Source organism: Tyto alba, unplaced genomic scaffold, assembly GCF_018691265.1.
Source record: "Tyto alba isolate M040663 unplaced genomic scaffold, T.alba_DEE_v4.0 Super-Scaffold_16, whole genome shotgun sequence".
Classification (NCBI taxonomy): domain Eukaryota; kingdom Metazoa; phylum Chordata; class Aves; order Strigiformes; family Tytonidae; genus Tyto; species Tyto alba.
Window position 1 is genome coordinate 33,146,662 of NW_024881278.1, and position 18,169 is coordinate 33,164,830.

At 44.6% G+C, this 18,169-nt stretch overlaps 1 protein-coding gene across 4 annotated transcripts in view; it reads left to right on the plus strand.

Annotated features, from left to right (window-relative positions):
• Positions 1-9,249, plus strand: part of LOC104356809 (protein ELYS) — a 50,223-nt gene extending 40,974 nt beyond the window's left edge. For all 4 annotated transcript variants that reach the window (XM_042789550.1, XM_042789551.1, XM_042789549.1 and 1 more), the window contains 5 exons: positions 1,403-1,587; positions 3,671-5,612; positions 6,475-6,608; positions 7,060-7,166; positions 7,828-9,249. In XM_042789550.1, the coding sequence (XP_042645484.1) occupies positions 1,403-1,587; positions 3,671-5,612; positions 6,475-6,608; positions 7,060-7,166; positions 7,828-8,020 (2,561 nt within the window). In that variant the 3' untranslated portion in view covers positions 8,021-9,249. The remainder of the gene's footprint in view (positions 1-1,402; positions 1,588-3,670; positions 5,613-6,474; positions 6,609-7,059; positions 7,167-7,827) is intronic.
• Positions 9,250-18,169: the final 8,920 nt, after the last annotated feature.

The following is an 18,169-nucleotide window of genomic DNA, read 5'->3' on the forward strand; positions in this document are numbered from 1 at the left end:
GGGTTGGTCGGCAGCGGGCTGAATGTGAGGCAGCAGTGTGGCCAGGTGGCCAAGAGCATCCTGGCTTGCATCAGTGATAGTGTGGCCAGGTGGCCAAGAGCATCCTGGCTTGCATCAGCGATAGTGTGGCCAGGTGGCCAAGAGCATCCTGGCTTGCATCAGTGATAGTGTGGCCAGGTGGCCAAGAGCATCCTGGCTTGCATCAGTGATAGTGTGGCCAGGTGGCCAAGAGCATCCTGGCTTGCATCAGCGATAGTGTGGCCAGCAGGAGCAGGGCAGGGATCATCCCCCCGGGTACTCAGCCCCGGTGAGGCCACACCTTGAATACCGGGTTCAGTTTTGGGCCCCTCACTGCAGGGAAGGCACTGAGGTGCTGGAGCGTGTCCGGAGGAGGGCACCGAAGCTGGTGAGGGTTCTGGAGAACAAGTCTTAGGAGGGGCGGTTGAGGGAACCGGGGTTGTTTAGCCTGGAGAAAAGGAGGCTGAAGGGAGACCTTATCGCTCTCTCCGGCTTCCCGAAAGGAGGTGGTGGTGAGGTGGGGGTCGGTCTCTTCTCTCAGGTAATGAGTGATAGGACCAGAGGAAGCGGCCTCAGGTTGTGCCAGGGGAGGTTTAGGTTGGATGTTAGGAAAAATTTCTTCACCAACAGGGTTGTCGAGCACTGGGAAGGGGTTGAGTCACCATCCCTGAAGATACTTAAAGGACATCTAGGCATGGTGCTTAGAGACATTGTTTAGTGGTGGACTTGGCAGTGCTCAGTTAACGGTTGGACTCGATGATCATAAAGGTGTTTTCTAACCTAAATGATTCTCTGATTCTCTTCTGTGTTCTTGATAAAGATATTGAGAAAAGCAGTAGAATTTAAAATATTAGAAGGAGGGCTCAGTATTTATTGTAATCTTGTACACCACTACTAAGTTGTGTGCTTGATTTGTGCTATTTTCATGTTCCATCACTCTGAACGTCCCCCCCTTTTTCCTCCTTCCCCCAGCTTTATATGCTGACCATGACATCATATGGTATGGACTATCCCCTGGACCCGCTGGGGTCAGATATCCCACCTGTGTCCCCTCCCAAATTCTTGTGGGTGGGCTGAGGAGCAGAAAAGGCCTTGACTCTGTGGAAGCACTCTTCAGCAGTAATAAAAACATCCTTGAATTATCAACACTGTTTTCAGCACAGATCCAAAACGTAGCCTCATACCACGTGCTGCGAAGAAAATGAACTCTATCGCAGCCAAAATCAGCATTATAGTTTCAGCTTCTAATTTTTGGAGAAAGCCCAATATATGTGACAGAATGGAGAACTGTACTTGTTGGCTCCTGCTCCCTTTGTTACTTCTGTTGTGTAAACCTGTGTCATTTCTATAGTGCTTAAGTGAAAATTACATAAATCTCTTCCAGGTGTGATAAGTATCCTTGACAGTGAGGATGTGGTCAGTACTCATTCAGAAAATCGCCTTGAGGGGAAGCACGTGGATTTGCCTGAAGAATGTAACCTGGAAGCAGCTGAAGTTGAAGAAAATGTTCCCTTTCCACAGGAAGAAATAATGGTTTCTAACAGTCTTCCTAAAACTGAGGAAATTAACGTAAGCAAGCTACTTTCCCATTTTCTACAAAATAGAAAGCACTGCAAATTTGGGACAGTCGTGTTTTACAGACAATTAGAAGGCACACAAAGCCACCTCCGTTTCTTTAGCTGGTCACCACAATTTAAAGCCTCACTACGTAAGGGCACATACGTTTTTCTCCTATGCATTTGCTGTACCTAGAACGTGGAACAGAACCTGTCAAGACTTGGACCTTTGAGAGCTCCAGTAGTACAAAAAAAAAATGCCTAAACTATTTTTCAAAAGAACTGCATTCATTTGGTTTACTAGAACTTAAACTTTTCTTATTTGACTTTAATGTGAAAACTTTTTTTTATGACAATAAGAAAGGTTATGGAGCACAGCTTTTTGATGCTGGAGGACATTTATCAACTGACAAAATGATGTGGGAACCAAACTCATTTTCAGAATGATTTAGTTGCTTAGGTCCTTTGCTCTTTGTTCCTTATTACCATAAAGAGAATTCCCAGTAATGAGTTAATTTCAGTGTCAATGTATTTCCAGCTATCTAAAACTACTTTTTTTTGTTTGTAAAAATGTGAGGTTTTTTAACGTCTGAACTTTGTAAAATACAAATTTGAAAAGGTTGTTCACATGGACTGAAAATTAGAACCAGAGATTCTCCAGTTGTCCCAAGTTTTCCCACCATCATTCTTACCTCTACTGGGGCTGATGAGTTACTTGGATTCATTGTGGATGTCCTCTGAGTACCAGATAGGGCATACTGCCAGTTCCCTGTGGGATTATACTCACAAGAATTAGTAATAGTTAGAGTGAAATGCAAACTAAAAGGTAGGCGTACTAAAAATGGATTGCTCTTAAGTAACGGATAATGTTTTTCAGTGTCTCAGATTGCAGATGAAGTTAGATAGGCAGGCAATTATTTAGCTCATTTGGGCTTTGGGACTTAGGACAACACCGTGGAGAAGAGGATTATAGATTTGGGAACACATAAATCACTTATGGGAGTAAATGAAAAACCTGTGATGGGAAGGAAGGAGCAGGTACACGAGACGGTTACAAAGCTGCTGCAGTCATTCATGTAGCAGTGCAGTGACGCTTTTTCTGCTTCCGTCACAACTGGTTCTGACTGATTTATATGTAAACATCTCTTTTTGCCTGGTCTACCTTCACTGAATTTAGGGCAAACTACTTACTGCTTTCTTGTTTGTAGATCTGTAAGCACAGAAAGAAAGTTTAGGCAGACCAGTATTTTTTGAATTTAGTTAGGAAGCGTGGCATGTTGCTATCATATGATGCCTTAGCAACTTTTGACAAGGCAGGAGGCGAGAAAACAAGCAGATTCTGTGGAGACTCCTGTTGAGCGGTTTCTCCCTTCTGCCTTCGTTGGCTGGCACTGCAAATTAGAGGGCTGGGCAAAGATCTTTACACGTTGATTAAATTACCCTGACCACCTGAGTCACTTGGAATACATAACAGATACTACTTCTTTGTTCTCCACGTGAAAGCTTGAGTATCTCCTGTGGATCTTGAAGGAAGGAAAGAATAATTGCTCAGTAGAGGGAACTACAAAACATGAGATGGCAATATTCAGAATGCATGTGTTGTCTCCTGCCATCCAAGTGATTCCCTAAGGTGCGGTGTCGAGCTGTCAGATGTGACACCTGGCCAGTTTGGCCAAGCGTTGCAGTCACAACTATCACGACAGGAACTTTAAACTTTGGGGATGTAATTGTACTTACCCTGTTAGGTGCAGAGTCGGTCACTCTGTGCTGTGGATTTGTGGTCAGTCCAGAAAGTTCTGCAGCGTGGCGACTGCTGCTGGTTGGGTGTGCAGCTTGTATTGTAAAACTGCTCACGTTGTTCACAGGTGGTGGCAAATCATTATCCAGGAACAGAAATAGCAGAACTGAAGCACATGTCATTGCATAAATGGAATATTCTGCTCTCTGTCCCTTAAACGCATAAACTTTTATCTGTAGTAAGAGAGTAGATTGATTGTTTCTCACTTGCAGCATTTCACTGTCCTCAGTTTCACCAATCTCAGCTTGAAATCAGTCTGGTAATTAATAATGCATTAACAGACGTTTTTTACTTTTAGGTTATTGAAGATAGTGTGGGTAAGGTGGCAACCTCAGAAGCGGCACCTGAAACATCGCTGTGTAGTGAATTCCACCCATCAGGCAATCTTCAATACAGCTATGCTTCTTTAGAGCAACAATTTGCACATGATTTGCCAGCTAGTGATGATGGCGAATGTGATGCAGCTGAGGGAGATGGAGAGCTCTTTATATCTCCAAGCAATTTTACTTTAGTCTTGGAAGGAGAAGAAGGCGAAGCAGAGATGGGAGACCCTACGTCAGTAGATGCTTCTAAAGCAGCAGGCACAACAACAGAGGAAAAACCTGTGACCAGTTTAGGAAATACTGAAACCCAAGAACATGTTACAAACTCAGTGTCCACTGTAACTAGTGATCAGGAATCTCAAAATATTGCGGAGTCGTTCCCGTATGTGCCTGAACCCATTAAGGTAGCTATTGCTGAGAACTTACTGGATGTAATCAAAGACACAAGAAGTAAAGAATTTACATCTGAAGTTGTAGAACAATCTATTAATGAGACCATAGGTAAAAAGGTCACTAGGTTCCGGAAGGGAAGAGCTCCCTTAACAACTGTGCCAGGAGTGGAAGATGAAAGCAGGATGCATCAGGTAGAGTATGTCATCACTCCTAGGACACGCGCAAGGGGACAGCTGAGTGGAAGTCTGGGTGTTCCCTCGGCAGGCACTCAGCAGCTGCTGCAGAAAGACAAACCAGTTCTGTTTGGACTGTCTCCTGGGAGAGGTACCAAGCGAACAAAAGAAGCGCCTGAGACTCCCAGTCTTCAAACAGAAGGAAATACTCAAGATGAACAAATACCTGCGATGCCTGTTACTCCTAGGAGAAGTACCAGGCGAACAAAGGAAGCGCCTGAGACTTCTAGTCTTCAAACAGAAGGAAGTACTCAAGGTGAGCAAATACCTGTGGTGCCTGTTACTCCTAGGAGAGGTAGGAAGCCTAAACTCACTAGTTCAGAAAAGGTAGAAAGCAGCCATTCTGATGGACAAGCGTTGCCTGTCAGCAGGCTGCCCGCAGCTGTCACTCCAAGAAGAGGATTAAGGAGAGCAAAGGAAGCTGCGTCCGAAGTCTTGCAAGAGGCTGACAAGGAAAGTTCTCCTGCTGAAGGTAGCATTATTGCTTCTGCTCCTCCCAAAAGGACTAGAGGAAGAAAATGTTCAGCAGGAGGTCAAGAAGCTGGCCAGAGTGCCGCTGATCAGAAGATTAAAAAGGCAGCCAGTCCCAGCAGAAGTGCAAGAAAACTGAAGCACGTTAATTTAGAATTTACTGAAAGTATTGTCAAGGATCAAGAGGGGCAGCCTGGAGACCAGCTGCTCTTACCTGTGCCAACTAAAAGAGGCAGAAGGAGAAAGATGAGTTCATCAGAAGTTTCAGAGAATTCCGACCTTGATCTGTCTAAATCATCGCTTCCTCAGGCAGGATTTAAACTTCCTGTCACTCCTAGAAGAAGTGCGAGGAAGGGGGCACAAAGTTTCTTGGAAGGCAAAGAATCTGCCTCTGCTCAGGAAGGCATCCATGCGGGTGGGGAAGTGGAAATCCTTGACACTCCTAAGGGAAGAAGAAGAAGAGGAGTTCCACAAGCCAAGCAAGAAAAAACAGATACTCATGAACAAGAGCTTCCACTGCCGAATGAGGAATCAGCCACACCTGGGAGCACAGTGAGGAGAGGCCGTGGGGGCAGAAAGAGACGGTTGTTACTGAAGGAGAGCACAGGGGAGGAGGCCTTCTGCCGAGGACCTGATGGCAGTCCTTTGCTGCTTGAAGAGACAGACCTGTCAGGACGTGATGAAGGATCAAGAGCTTTAACAGATCACGTTACAAGAACCAGATCCTGCAGAACTGCCGTGCATCGGAAACTGTCTGTTGAGGAAAACGAGGCCTTCCTTTTCTCTCCTCCTCTCACAAAGCTGACAAAGAAATTCAAAGGTAGGTGCGCTGTGTTTATACACGAAACAGGGCGTCTTGCTCTTTTGCAAACCACAGAAAAGAGACCGTGAGGACAGCTTTAAGTATTGGAAAGAATGTAACCCTGCAAAATGAAAAATACTGCTAGAGGCAATTCATCTTTTTTTCTGAGCTCTGTATGACTGGGTGGCTAGTTGTGGTGGAAACAGAAGAGGAGACTGCTCTGAGTGAAATGAAATTTACGCTGAATTTTTGTTGAGCTTGCCCTCTATCAGTTTCCAAAACCGAAGGGTATCTGTTATATATATGTTTATATATATGATATATGCTTATATATGTTTTATAGATATATATTTTATATATATATGATTGCCATCCTTTGCCCCCAGTGGGGACATAAAGGAGACATGCTTCCAAGTTCTGTCCTGTTTTTAACTTAAAATGAGCTGCATCTTGCAACAAACTATACAGCTGTTTAATTAATTGTGTGATTTTATTTTTTTTTTTTTTTCCCTCATGGCCATATGCTAGGGAAGTTACTGTGCATAGGCTTCTTTTTATTAGAGTACGTGATAAAAAAAAATAATAATAATTTTGAGATGTGTAAGGACCGTTGATGCCTCTTGAGGATTGTATCTTTGGTTACTTAAGTGCAGGTGAAATCACTACACTGGTTTATTTTTGTTCCACAAATTACTTTAAAAAATAATGGATCCCGAGAGGCAGTCACTGGGTGAAAATTACCTCCACACCGAGTGTATATAAACTTAATTGGACCTTTTACTTTGGGAAGCTATTGTGCTTTTGATTGTCAGCTCTAATTTAACTTCACTGTTCTTTAGGTATAATATACATGCGCGTTAATAATGCATTGTCATTTTAGCTGGAAAAGCAGACCATCCTGTGCAGCTTAAGGATTTAGACCCGGACTTGTCTTCTCAATTTGTCTTTTCACCCCCTCTTTTGAGGTCAAGGAGAAAAAATGTATCTAGCATTTCCCGAATTGTGAAAGAACCAGTAAGTAAAAATTGTAGTTGTCTCGTGTTCCTGATTTTTGCTCTGTAGCGCTTTTTCAAATCGGACTTTGCAATGCCTTTCCTTTTCCCTTGAAAGTATATCTTAAAAGAGCTTTAAATTAATCAGCTAAGCAATTTATTTATTTTTCTTTCGTGAAAACTAGCTACAAAAGTCAAATCTGAATCTATGTAAGTCAAGAATTAATAAGTATTGCTTTGCCTATAATAAAAGGCGCAGTGGCTTTCTTTGAACTTACTTGGTGTGTTATCTGCTAATTAGAGTAATTGACCTTTTAGGATGGTACGATTGAGATGGAAAGTTTGTTTTTTGCGGAGAGAAACCGTAATACTTCTGGAAATAAGTTTGGCATGACTTCTTCATGAAAGAAACATTATTTTGTATTCTGTGTATGAACTTGTGCATGAATAACGTTGCTGTTGCCTTAACATAGGAGCTTCCAACTAAAGAGGAAGAGGATACCCAATCCATAGAGTCTGTGGGAAAGCAAAAATTGAAGAGGGGTAGAACTGCAAAATCAAAAATGAAGAAAGCAAGCAAGTATGAAATTATGTTTGAACACGTATTTGCATTCCTTTATTGTGGTAGTGCTTCAGCTGTTAGCCTCCTAACTTCTTCTTCCTCGCCTGGCTCCGCGGTTGTGCTCTGACTTTATAGCCTGTCCAACCTGCTGCTCTAATCGGCACCTTTTTCCCCACTTAATGGTTTAGTTTTCTAACTGGAAACAGAAGAGGGAGGGATAGAAAAGGGCAAGGGGGTGCTACTCTGTGCAGTGCTGGTGCGCTCTTGCATTGTCTTATTCCACCTTATGAACCCACACTCTTACAGTCTTTAGTTCCCCATACAAGGCAGGAGGGGGTCAGACAACGATTGCAGAGAACTTCTTGTTGCTGGGCATGTTTTCTGGTTCCTTGTGGAAAACGGTTTAGAGGACATTTGCCTCTCAAAAGCTGGAGGAGGGGGGGGTGGGCGCTCTAAAAGCTCCTATGAATAGTGACTGAGAATACTTGGTACTGTCTGTTAAGGGATGAAAGCACAAGGAAGTGTATTTATGTACCTTTTCTGCCTTGATCCTATCTACAAAGAAGCCTGTAAATAATTCTTTGGCATTGATTTTTTTTTAATTCCCTGGGGTTTTTTCCTCTACTAAATACTGTTGATAAAAAAAAACCATCAATCTGATACTTCTCTTTCTTTTCAGAACCACAAAGAAAGAAGGTTCTTGGTCACCTCCACCGGTGGAGATTAAATTCATCTCTCCTTTTGGAAGTCCAGTGGATGGAACAAAAAGCAAACAGAAAGAAACCACAGACGCAGCAGAGAAGACTCTACGAAAGAACAAAAAAAGACTGTCTAATTTTCCAAAGCCAGTTGTGCGCCGGAAGATGCTGTAACTGTTTTTTAAGTTTATAATGTACACCACTGTTTGTAAAGTCATCAAAATTATGTGGATTAATAAAAAGAAAAAAAATCATTAATTTGGAAGAGATAATTTATATAAATTATTGTAAAATTTCATAAGCAAATGGTCTTCAGTAAGTAACTCCGTATGGAGTGTGATTTCCTCAGTCAATGCAGTTTTCTATTTTATATTGAGACTTCATACATTTATATAATATGTAAATACAGCTTATTTTAGGAATGTTAAATAAAAATGTATGCTTCACAATCTGCTTACTGTCTGATAGCTTTTTGAGGGAATAGTGGGTTCAATCATCTGTACCATTCAGAAATTTTAATGTTGGTTTGCAAGAATTGCTGACCCTCAAAAGTGAGGTCAAAAGCTTTTTAAGCTTTTTAAAAGTTTGCATAGAGCTTCTTTTAACAAGTAAACATTTTAAACATACTCATTTAAATTTTATAAATTATGTTTGACCTTCTGGCACAAATAATTGGGCTCACAATACAAACTGGTAATTCCTTACATTCACGGTTAAGTTGTACTGTATTGAAGTCAGAATGTAAACAATTGTATTTTAAGCTGTGCAATATATATAATTTTTTTTTTTTTTGTATTTGTCTTAAACTTTGGGAAAGCTGCTCTTTAGTTCATAAAACTAGATCACATCTCGGATGATTTACTATTTTTTACAATTTGTTATCAGCAAAAAATTAACTGTATAGAAGGTTTGATGCTTGCAGTAGCATATCAGATTGAAAGGGATACTACCTGCATACTTGGGAATTTAAAGCGAAAGTATTTTCATAAAGTTAATAGGAATGCTACTATAATTGAAGGAATTATTGTCTGTAAACATATTTTGCAATATTTGAAGCCTGCATATCACGGCACTGGAAACCTGATGGTAAAGCGAACGTAATAGTCTGAAAAAGGTACAAAAATGTACAGAAATCTTAGTTGCAAACCATATGTTTGAACAATTATGTCATTCATAATCTGGGGCTGTGGAGTAAATGTTCCCTACAAAGCTTCAATTTGTAAAAATAGATTCAAAAATCTATTCTTTTAAAAGCAGACATGGAAGTACTATTTTGATGTGCAGTCTTTTAGACAATGGATTATTTTTATGTATGTTAATTTATGTATGGATGCAACGTTGAAGACTACAGAACGGTGGAATCTGACATTAAACTTTTCCATTAGTAAAAACCACTAAAGTTACTCTAAGAAATAATTTCCTGGTTAACTAATACCTTGTAAATAACAGGTGAATGTAATTAAGCTGGTAAAAGAAGTTTCTTCTGGGCCCGTGGTTTTTCTTATCTCAGAACAGGTCATTCGAGAGAAGCGGTTGCATGCACTTTGATATTTTTCTCCTTGGAAGTACTCGTGACTGAATGAAAGCTTGAAAAAACCATCAAATGTTGACAGTGTGAAAGTGGCAGTTCGAGTGGGACCTTTCAGTCAGGTTGGTAATTATTTACTCTGAATATTTTGTACTTGAGCTGGAATAGAAATATGGTCAGAGAGGAAATGGGGGAGGAGTTCAAGCAGTATTTTTTTAAATTCGCTTGGTACAGAAATGCAGTGAATAGCTCAGAAAGTGGGGTAAAAGATCAAACTTTGAAAACTGGAATAGAAAACGGATGTCAGAGCTGAACATATATTTTGTGCAGTGCACAAGAGTATTTATCTGATTCCTGATCAAATAGAATTGACTGATGAAATGCTAGTGAAGGTTGCTGTATAGGGTTTTGCCATGTTTCTGTCCTTTATACTGACAGTATATTTTTTGGTATGAAAATCAGAACAAATGAAAACATCATACTAGCTAATTTTATGAATAATTTGTAGTAATTTTTAGCTTCTATTTTATAACCATCTCAGCTGAATTATCCTCATTTGGCAGTGCTTTGGAGGAAAAAAAGAAAGCAGTAGCGATAACGAGAAAATTGGCATGAGATTCAGCTACTTCCTAGAGGCTTGTAATAGTTTAGTAATTTTTTACTTCAAAGGAGTTTTAATCCAATTATATGTTAAATTGTTTTCCTCTTTTTTTTTTTTTTTTTTTTTCCCCCAGTTACTTAGATTCAGTGCATAGTTCTTGGGTGCTGACCATCTTCCTGAGGGAGCAGTTTGAAAAGGAGTGAAAGCATAGCGTGCAGCAAGGGATGGGATTTCAGCAAGTTGAAGGACGTAGGAGGAAATGGAAGCAAAACCAGGCACTGGGAATTTCTGTTTAGAGCCCGAGTAAAGGAGAAGCAGCTAGCCAAAAGCATCAGGATGGCAGCTCAAGGATGGGTTTATGACAAAGTGGAGGAAACAGGTTTTAGTTAGGTGGTGTTTGTGTAGGCTTGCTACAAGTGGGTGAAGGATACAGTGGGAAAGCTGATTTCACCGAGGGTGAGAAAGATCTAGTGCAGGGGCAGTGCTGAGCAGCGAGGGTGAGCTGGGAAGGAGACTGCCTCTTCAAAGGTTAAAATGGGTTGGGGCTTGGTGGCTGAGCAGGCTGAGAGTCTCAGCAGAGAATTGCTGGTGTTTTCACACGTATCTGAGAGGAAGATAATATTCCTGGTGCCGGAGAAGGGCATGGGGGGGTCTGTGAAAGAAAGAGGGGTGATTGGGAGCAGACGGCTGTAGGGGCATAGAGCAGCGATCCTCTTGGGGAGCATGAGAATTTCCGAGGGGCTGCACGGTCCGGTTCATCACTGGAGAGAGCAACTGGGAAGTTTTCCTTTAGGAAATTTAAATTGCTTGAGGGGTGGGTATTTTTTTTTTTTTTTTCCCACCCTAAAGTAAATCTAGAATTTCTCAAGCGTGTTTTGGCGCGTGTGCTTTTGGTCTAATGTCAGACCGCTGAACGCTGAAGCTGAACTGTGCATCTGTCCCTGGGGGGGCTGTAACCCCAGAGAACATTGCAGCCTCTCACCTTTCAGAACAAAACCAGATGTAACAGCAGGTTTTATTTTCAGGGAACACATAGTATGAGATATTAGTGAGGGGAGAGCGAATATTAATAAGATTAAGAGCTGTTGTTAGAAGGGGATTTGTCAAGAAAAATAAATATTTCAGTAGGAATGTTTCCCTGAATTGCCTCAGACGGTTAACAGACAAGACTTGTTTCCTCAAAAGTTTAGAAGCCAAGGCTGATGAAAGTATTGATTCCAGGTTATAATGTGAAGGAGAATGAAATCTATTTTACTTTTGATAGCCACCTGGTGCTTAAAGCATTAACTGCTTTGCACTGACTTATTTGCTTTATTATCTGTACACGCCCGGTGTGCAAATACGGCCAGAGATAACTAATTTCATCCCCCACCAGCGCTTCCTCTCATGGAAGACTACTCTCAGGGTTGTCAGCACAGTAAGTTCCTTTGCTGCAGTTTCATCCGTTCCCATGTGACTAATCACAAATAGCTTAGCTGTTGATTTCTGGTGGGGAAAAACCAAGCTACGGGCGGCAGTGCTTGTCACCTATTAGTCTAGGCCAATCTGAAAATACTATGAAATCATAGACTCTCAAGTCAGAAGGTAGCATTTTGTTCTTATTTTGTTGGTACTTTTGTCTTCTGTGCAAAACTTGCAGGTTTCCAGTCCAGGAATGCTTTTTTTTTTTTTCTTTTCCCCTCCACCGAAGTAATCCAGATAACGAGTCTCATGGATATGCTTGGAGATACATGTTCTGTGGTTCCTGTTGAATTCAAGCTGTTCCTAAAATAAAATGCGTTTTTTCGAAGCACTCTGCCGTGTGGATGACCAGTATGTGAGGGAGAGGGAAAAATGCAAGTTAGAGTTACCGCTGTGTCCGTTGGTGCAGGTCGCTTACTCCTTGGCTGTGTATCCCCTGGCACAGGTTACGAGCAGGCTTACCCCACAGCAGTCCTTGCTGTGGTGTGCCTTGCTGTTCAACTTGGCTTAAATGCAGACTGAGACAGGAACTATCCCTGGGTGACCGATTGCTTGCCTTTTGATGCTACAACTGTATTTTCAGCACACGGAGGAGAGCGCGGGGAAGCAGCGTGCAAGTTTCTTGTGCACACCAACAGCACAAGCATATGTGACCCTCGGAATCCAGGGCCCAAGAAAACCTTTACGTTTCATCTAGCCCACTGGTCTCATAGAGGCTTCCGAAAGGATGAGATTGGTTTGCTCATCTTAGCAGGATCCAACAGCTGTGCTGGCCAGGTAAGATTTTATTCGAAGAGCCGACCACAAGCAGTTGTAGCTAATACAGTCGTAGACTGGTCATTTAGTTTATCTCCCATTACTAACGTCTGTGTTCTGCAGATGACTGGCACTGATCAGTTGACTGGTTGGAAGCCTCACCTCGTTTTTGTCTACACTTCCATCATCCCAGAGCTCAGGTTTCAAGCACGTTTGCAAATCTTGATTCCTAACTTAACCTGTCAGTGGGGGCACGCGTCCCAGGCAGCAGACAGAGGCCCGGCGCCCGTTCCGTGCAAAAAGCTCTTCAAAGCCACCCAGCATTGGGAAAAGTACAAGCAGTGCCAGGTGGGATTAGGGCAAAGTGTCATTTATTCCCAAGGTCTTTCCAGGCTGTGCTTTAAAAGACTGGGTTACTCTCAAATCGGAAAAATAGGAGCTGTGACTCTGTGGAGCAGCTTCCAGTACAAGACAGAGTGGATCCTATAAAATAATGTGGGGAACAAAGTTGATGTAGTACAGCTGGATTTACAGAGCAACCCTAAAATGATACTTCGTCACAGGTGTAATTAATTGATCCCTTACATGAGAACCAAAAATGTTAGTCTTTAGTAAACTTTCTCTTTTTTTTCACAACTGTTCAACCTCTGACCTTCCCTTACCTCCCATAAAGCCAGCTGACCTTCAATCTCTCTTCTGCTTCCTCTCGTCATTCTTGCACAGGGCATTCATGAGAAAGCCCAGCACCTCAGTAAGGAAAATGAATGCTTTCTCCCCTACAGCTTTAGAGGGTACAGAAGCTTTACGGTGCCTCACCTCTCCACTACGGTAGGATTGAAGTTTTCAGCCACGCAGTACAGCTTTTGTAGCTGCTGGCTGCTCCCACTCCACCAGCCTCCTTCCGCGCTGGTGGTCCAGTGGATTCTAGCGCTGCTGGAAGCACAAAGCTTCACTCCCGTGCGGCAGGGCCTTCTGTGTACGAAAACACTGCCCCGCTCACCGAGGGCTGCTTGCGATCTACTCCTGTGTTACTTCCCCTTAAGAAAGTGCTTTTGTCCTCCCAAGCCAGCCTCCCCCGCTGCGTGCCAGCAGGAACGACGCAGGGATGCCCTTTGTGAAGGCATTTCTGCGAAATCTCACTCCTCCCCGTCTCGCTTGCCGTACCAATGTGGAAATGAAATCCCTATCCGAAGTCGAGTCACTCCCATTACGCACGGTTCTCGGACAGAGGAGAAAAAAAAAAAAAAAAGCGTGTCCTGGCTCTTTCTTTTTACTTTAAGTTCTTAACCATAGTCTTACGGCTACTGACTGACCAGATTGCTTTTTGAAGTCGGCAGGTTGAAGCCTCCTTGTTGCGATTCGAGCTCGGGAGTGACACCGCGGCCGCGCTGTCGCTCTGTGGGCTCCCGCGCGCGCCCACCTTCGCAGAAGCCCCGGAAAATCAGCGTTGGCCTCAAAGCCCAGCTGCCCTCTGTGCCCCCACCCTGGGCTCCCTCCCTCGCCGCTGGCTGAGACACTCAGTTTTCCCAGAGACGGGTTTTCCTCCCGCTCGCTGGCTAGACCCCCCCCACCCCCTTCCAGTCTGCTAGCAGTTTTCACGGGCACCTATGGCTTGGGGGGGGGGGGGGGGGGGGGAATACAACCACCCACTCCCTCCCCTCGCGGGCTCCTTGGGCACGTGTGTCCCACGACTGTGGTCAAACACGTGTCCCGTGACCGGCTTGACAAACCTGACCGCCTTCCACAACGAAGCAACCCGCTCGGTTGAGGTGGGACGAGCGGTGGACGTGGTTCCCCTTGGGCTTCTCCAAGGGTTGTGATACGGTTCCCCACAACCTCCTCCTGTAGAGAAAGGGGGATGTGTTACAGCCTGGACAAGTCGGGGGGGGGAGGCGGCTGCCAGGCAGCACCCAGGGGCTGGTGGCGAAGAGCTCTCCTTCAAACTGCCAACCTGTCACAAGAGGCGTCCCCCAGGGATTGATTTGGGGCCCAAGAGCTGTTTGATATCTTCAGGAGCGATCCGGGTGATGAAATTTTGCTGCTGGTTCCAAACTGAGTGGGGGAGTGGACACTCTGGAAGGGAGAGCCACCCTGCGGGAAGAAGACCTGGCTAGGCTGGAAGAGTGGGCAAACCAAGAACCTGATGAAGTTCGGCAAGGACAAGCGTAAAGTCTTGCGCCTGGGAAAACGTAATCCAGGAGTGCAGCACAGACCGGGATCTGCCTGGCTGGGGAGCGGCTCTGTGGAAAGGGACCTGGGGGGTCCTGGTGGACAAGAGCCTCAACAGGAGCGAACAGTGAGGTGCAGCAGCAGAGAGAGCCAGCGGGACGCTGGGTTGCATCCAGAAGGGCAGCGCCAGCAGAGATAAAGAAGTCATCATCCCGCTCTACTCAGACCCTGTCAGGCCTCACCTGGAATACGGCGTTCAGTTTTGGTCCCCGCTATGCAAAAAAAGATGTGGGCAGGCTGGAGAGGGCCCGGGGAAGAGCCACAATGATGATGAAAGGACTTGGGCAGCCTGCCAGGTGAGGAAAGGCTGAGAGAATTGGGATTGTTCAGCCTTGAGAAGAGAAGGCTTAGGGGAGACCTTATCACCAGGTTCCAGGATTTGAAGGGTGACCACAAGGAAGGTGGAGACTCCCTCTTTCCAAGGAGTCACACAGAAAAGACAGGGGCTAACGGGTACAAGTTACTTCTGGGGACATTCCGACTGGACACGAAAGGAAAATTTGCCACAGTGAGAGCGCTCAGCCACTGGAATGATCTCCCCAGGGAAGTGGTGGGTTCCCTGATATCGGACGTTGGTACGATTCAGCTGGACAGGGTGCTGGGCCATCTCGTGGCTTTGCTGAGAAAGGTTGAGCCAGATGGTCCTTCAGGTCCCTCCCACCCCGGTATTCTCTGGTTCTATGATTCTAGTTACTTCTTGTCTTTACAGATTCCTTTCAGTACGCTGGAAATGTATGACGGACAGGTAATGGACTCGCTTCGTTTGGGTATTATCAAGTCTTAGTTTTCTATGTACATTTCTACCTTTTTTTGCTTATTGTCATTTGAAAATCGTCCTTGATGGTCCCCTAACGTGAGCCCTCTGGGCACGTTGGCTGAAGTGTGTGGGTGCTAGCTGGACCCAACTGTGTCTTTTTGCTGCCTGAGCTACCTGGCTGCTCTGCCATCCCACTGGCCAAGCTGTTTCATCCCTCGTAGTGCTCTTCTTTGTTCTCCTTTTGGGAAGAGAAAAGGGGTCAGGTGGGAAGTCAGCATTTTTATTTACTTTTTTCCCCCTACGCTCCTCTTCTTGTGAGTCTCTTACGTTGGAACTCATTGCTAATTGAAAATGGTTAACGTGTTTCTCTGTAGCTGGGAAGGGCTCTGGAAGACGGTCTATGTCACCGAGGATTGAATTTTTAGTTTTCCTTCTAAGGTTCATCCCATTTGCCACTTGTTTGTGAACTACTTTCCCCTGTGCCTCCCTCCTCGTTAGTTTTGAGCCATGTGGCAAATTTCAGGCAAGTTTGATGCATTGAGCAGGAGAGATAGGGAAGAAAATGAATACACAGGAAAACAAACCTCATTAGTTTTAGCAGCTCATGCAACAAGTTCGTTTCAAATCCCCATCTAACGAGGATAGCAGAAGCAGAGGGAAATAATGATTAAATTTACCTGGGAAACGCGACTCTCTGGGAATGAGTTTCTAAGCATGGTAAGGGCAGAATAACTACACCCCCCAATATGCTCAGCCATTATCTGTCTTCATATTGGTTCTATCCTTTCTAAGTGTAACTTTTGGTTTGTTTGTTTGTTTTTTTCATATTTTCGTAACAGATTTTGACTGTAAGTCTCTCTCCCCAGGTAATAGACTTACTACTTAAACCCAGGAAGCCTTGTGGGCTCAACATGAGACAAGAGGAGCAGCAAGGGTTTTGAGTGGACGGTTTGAAGCTGGTGCCTTCTGATATTTACTCACAGATTGAGAGGTTAACGGAGCAAGGGAATAAGTTGAGAACAAAGGCAAGGACTACCGTGAATGGCACCAGCAGGCGGCCTCGCATGGCCACCACCACCGGACTCAAGCCGGGGTAACGTGCCGGCAGCGTTTCCGCTGTTCAGTCTAGCTGCTTAGCACTCTTAATGAATTTAATCCTTTTTTTTTTGTGTGTGTGCCTCCTGCCTAGCAAGCTGTCGGGTGTAGTTTTAGAGCAGCAGTGGTTGTAAGGCTTTGCTGGCGTGGCAGTTTTCCTTGCGTGGTGGAGAGCATATTCCACCTGGGAGGAGAGAGTCACCAAAAACCTGCGCCTGTTGCGCGTGTTGCAAATGTTTCCGCAGCCCAGCTTGTCAGGTTGCTGTTTGTAAAAGTGTGTCCAGCTACACCAAGCAACGTAAAAAAAGAGCATCATTTCAGAACGGACGTCAGGAGGTTTGGCTAGCTTTGCCACGTTAGACAGGGGCTGCACCTCTTGAATGAAAGTGTAGTTTTGCCAGAGAGTAGCCGTAGGAGGTAGCTGGGTAACCTGGCTCTAGTGTCAGGTTCTGATCTGTGTTGGTTTGGCTTGTTTTTTTCATCTAAAGGGAAATCAAAGCCATGGTCTGCATCAGCTCCGGGATCTTCTCTGCTGGGGGTTGTCGGGATAGAGAGCTGAAACTCTTTCCTTCTTCTCACCTTCTGCTGTAGATTCGTGCTTACGGAGCATCCGCACAAACTCTGCAGGAGAATCTGTGGGCTGCACTCGAGTGAAATAAGCCTGATGGTAGAATTCTGAGACAGACCGTCTCCGATATGTTCGTGGCCTTTTAGACTAAACTTCTGTTTTGGTTTAAATGGAGAGGTGATACCCCGGTGGGTGACGCTGCCGTCCAGAGGGACTTTGACAGGCTGGAGAAATGGGCTGACGGGAACCTCAAGCAGTTCAAAGAGAGGAAATGCAAAGTCCTGCACCTGGGGAGGAACATCCCCACGCACCAGTATGTGCTGGGGGCTGCCCAGCTGGAAAGAGGCTTGGCAGAAAAGACCCTGAGAGCCTGCTGGGCACCAAGCTGACCGTGAGCCAGCAGTGGCCCCTGTGCAGAGAAGGCTGGTGGTGTCCTGGGCTGCACGAGGAGGAGCTTTGCCAGGGAGTGGAGGGAGGTGAGGGATTTTTACTCTCTGGAGCCCCCGGGTGCAGTGCAAAAGGCTGTCCCGCTGTTTACTTTGCAATGATGACAAGCACCAAAAAGCAAATGCAACCAAACTGCTGCAGACAAGCTGTCCCACTTGGAACTGGACCTGTGCTAGCGGTGAATGCTGGCAGAGTGGTCAGGCTGGCTGGCTGCAGCAGCCTCCTGCCATACTGGCTTTGGCGTTGACAACATTTTCTTCAACATGTTGGTTGTGCTTAGTGCAGGCCTCTGACTTACACCTCCTGCCTCTCACACTCCCTGTTTTTGTGCTGGCAGAAGATACTGAATATATTCTCAACCCGAGTGCTTGTGACTGGACGTACAGCGGATTCCAGTGCGCAGCTTTAGAGCATAAACTTTCTTACAGTGGCTTTTTCAGTAACACAGAGAACTTGCAGAACATAGTAACTTGAAGTGGTTTATACTCCATACACATGGAAATAATATCTCTTCTATAGCCACCTATTTAACCTTGGCAATCACTTCAGCTTTCACGTTTTCCCACCAGAATTTCTACACTGACATACTGAGGTATGAACTCTTTGTTGACTGATAGTAAATGAAGTTTTTTTCTGGTTTTATTGTAGAGCATATAGTTACCTAACTCTCCACTTCCACAAAAAAGGCATTGAAAACCATGCTTTTTTGGCCAGAGTGAAAATGAAGAACCATACTGTTCGTAGTTTCTGCAGCATGCGTTTCCTGAACGGTTTATTTCTGTCAGGAATGCTGTCTTTAAAATACTTCAGGGTTCCGTAGTTGTGCTGTAAATGACTTAGACCCAGGCCCACGAGTCTCAGACTTGCGAGCAGGTGACTTC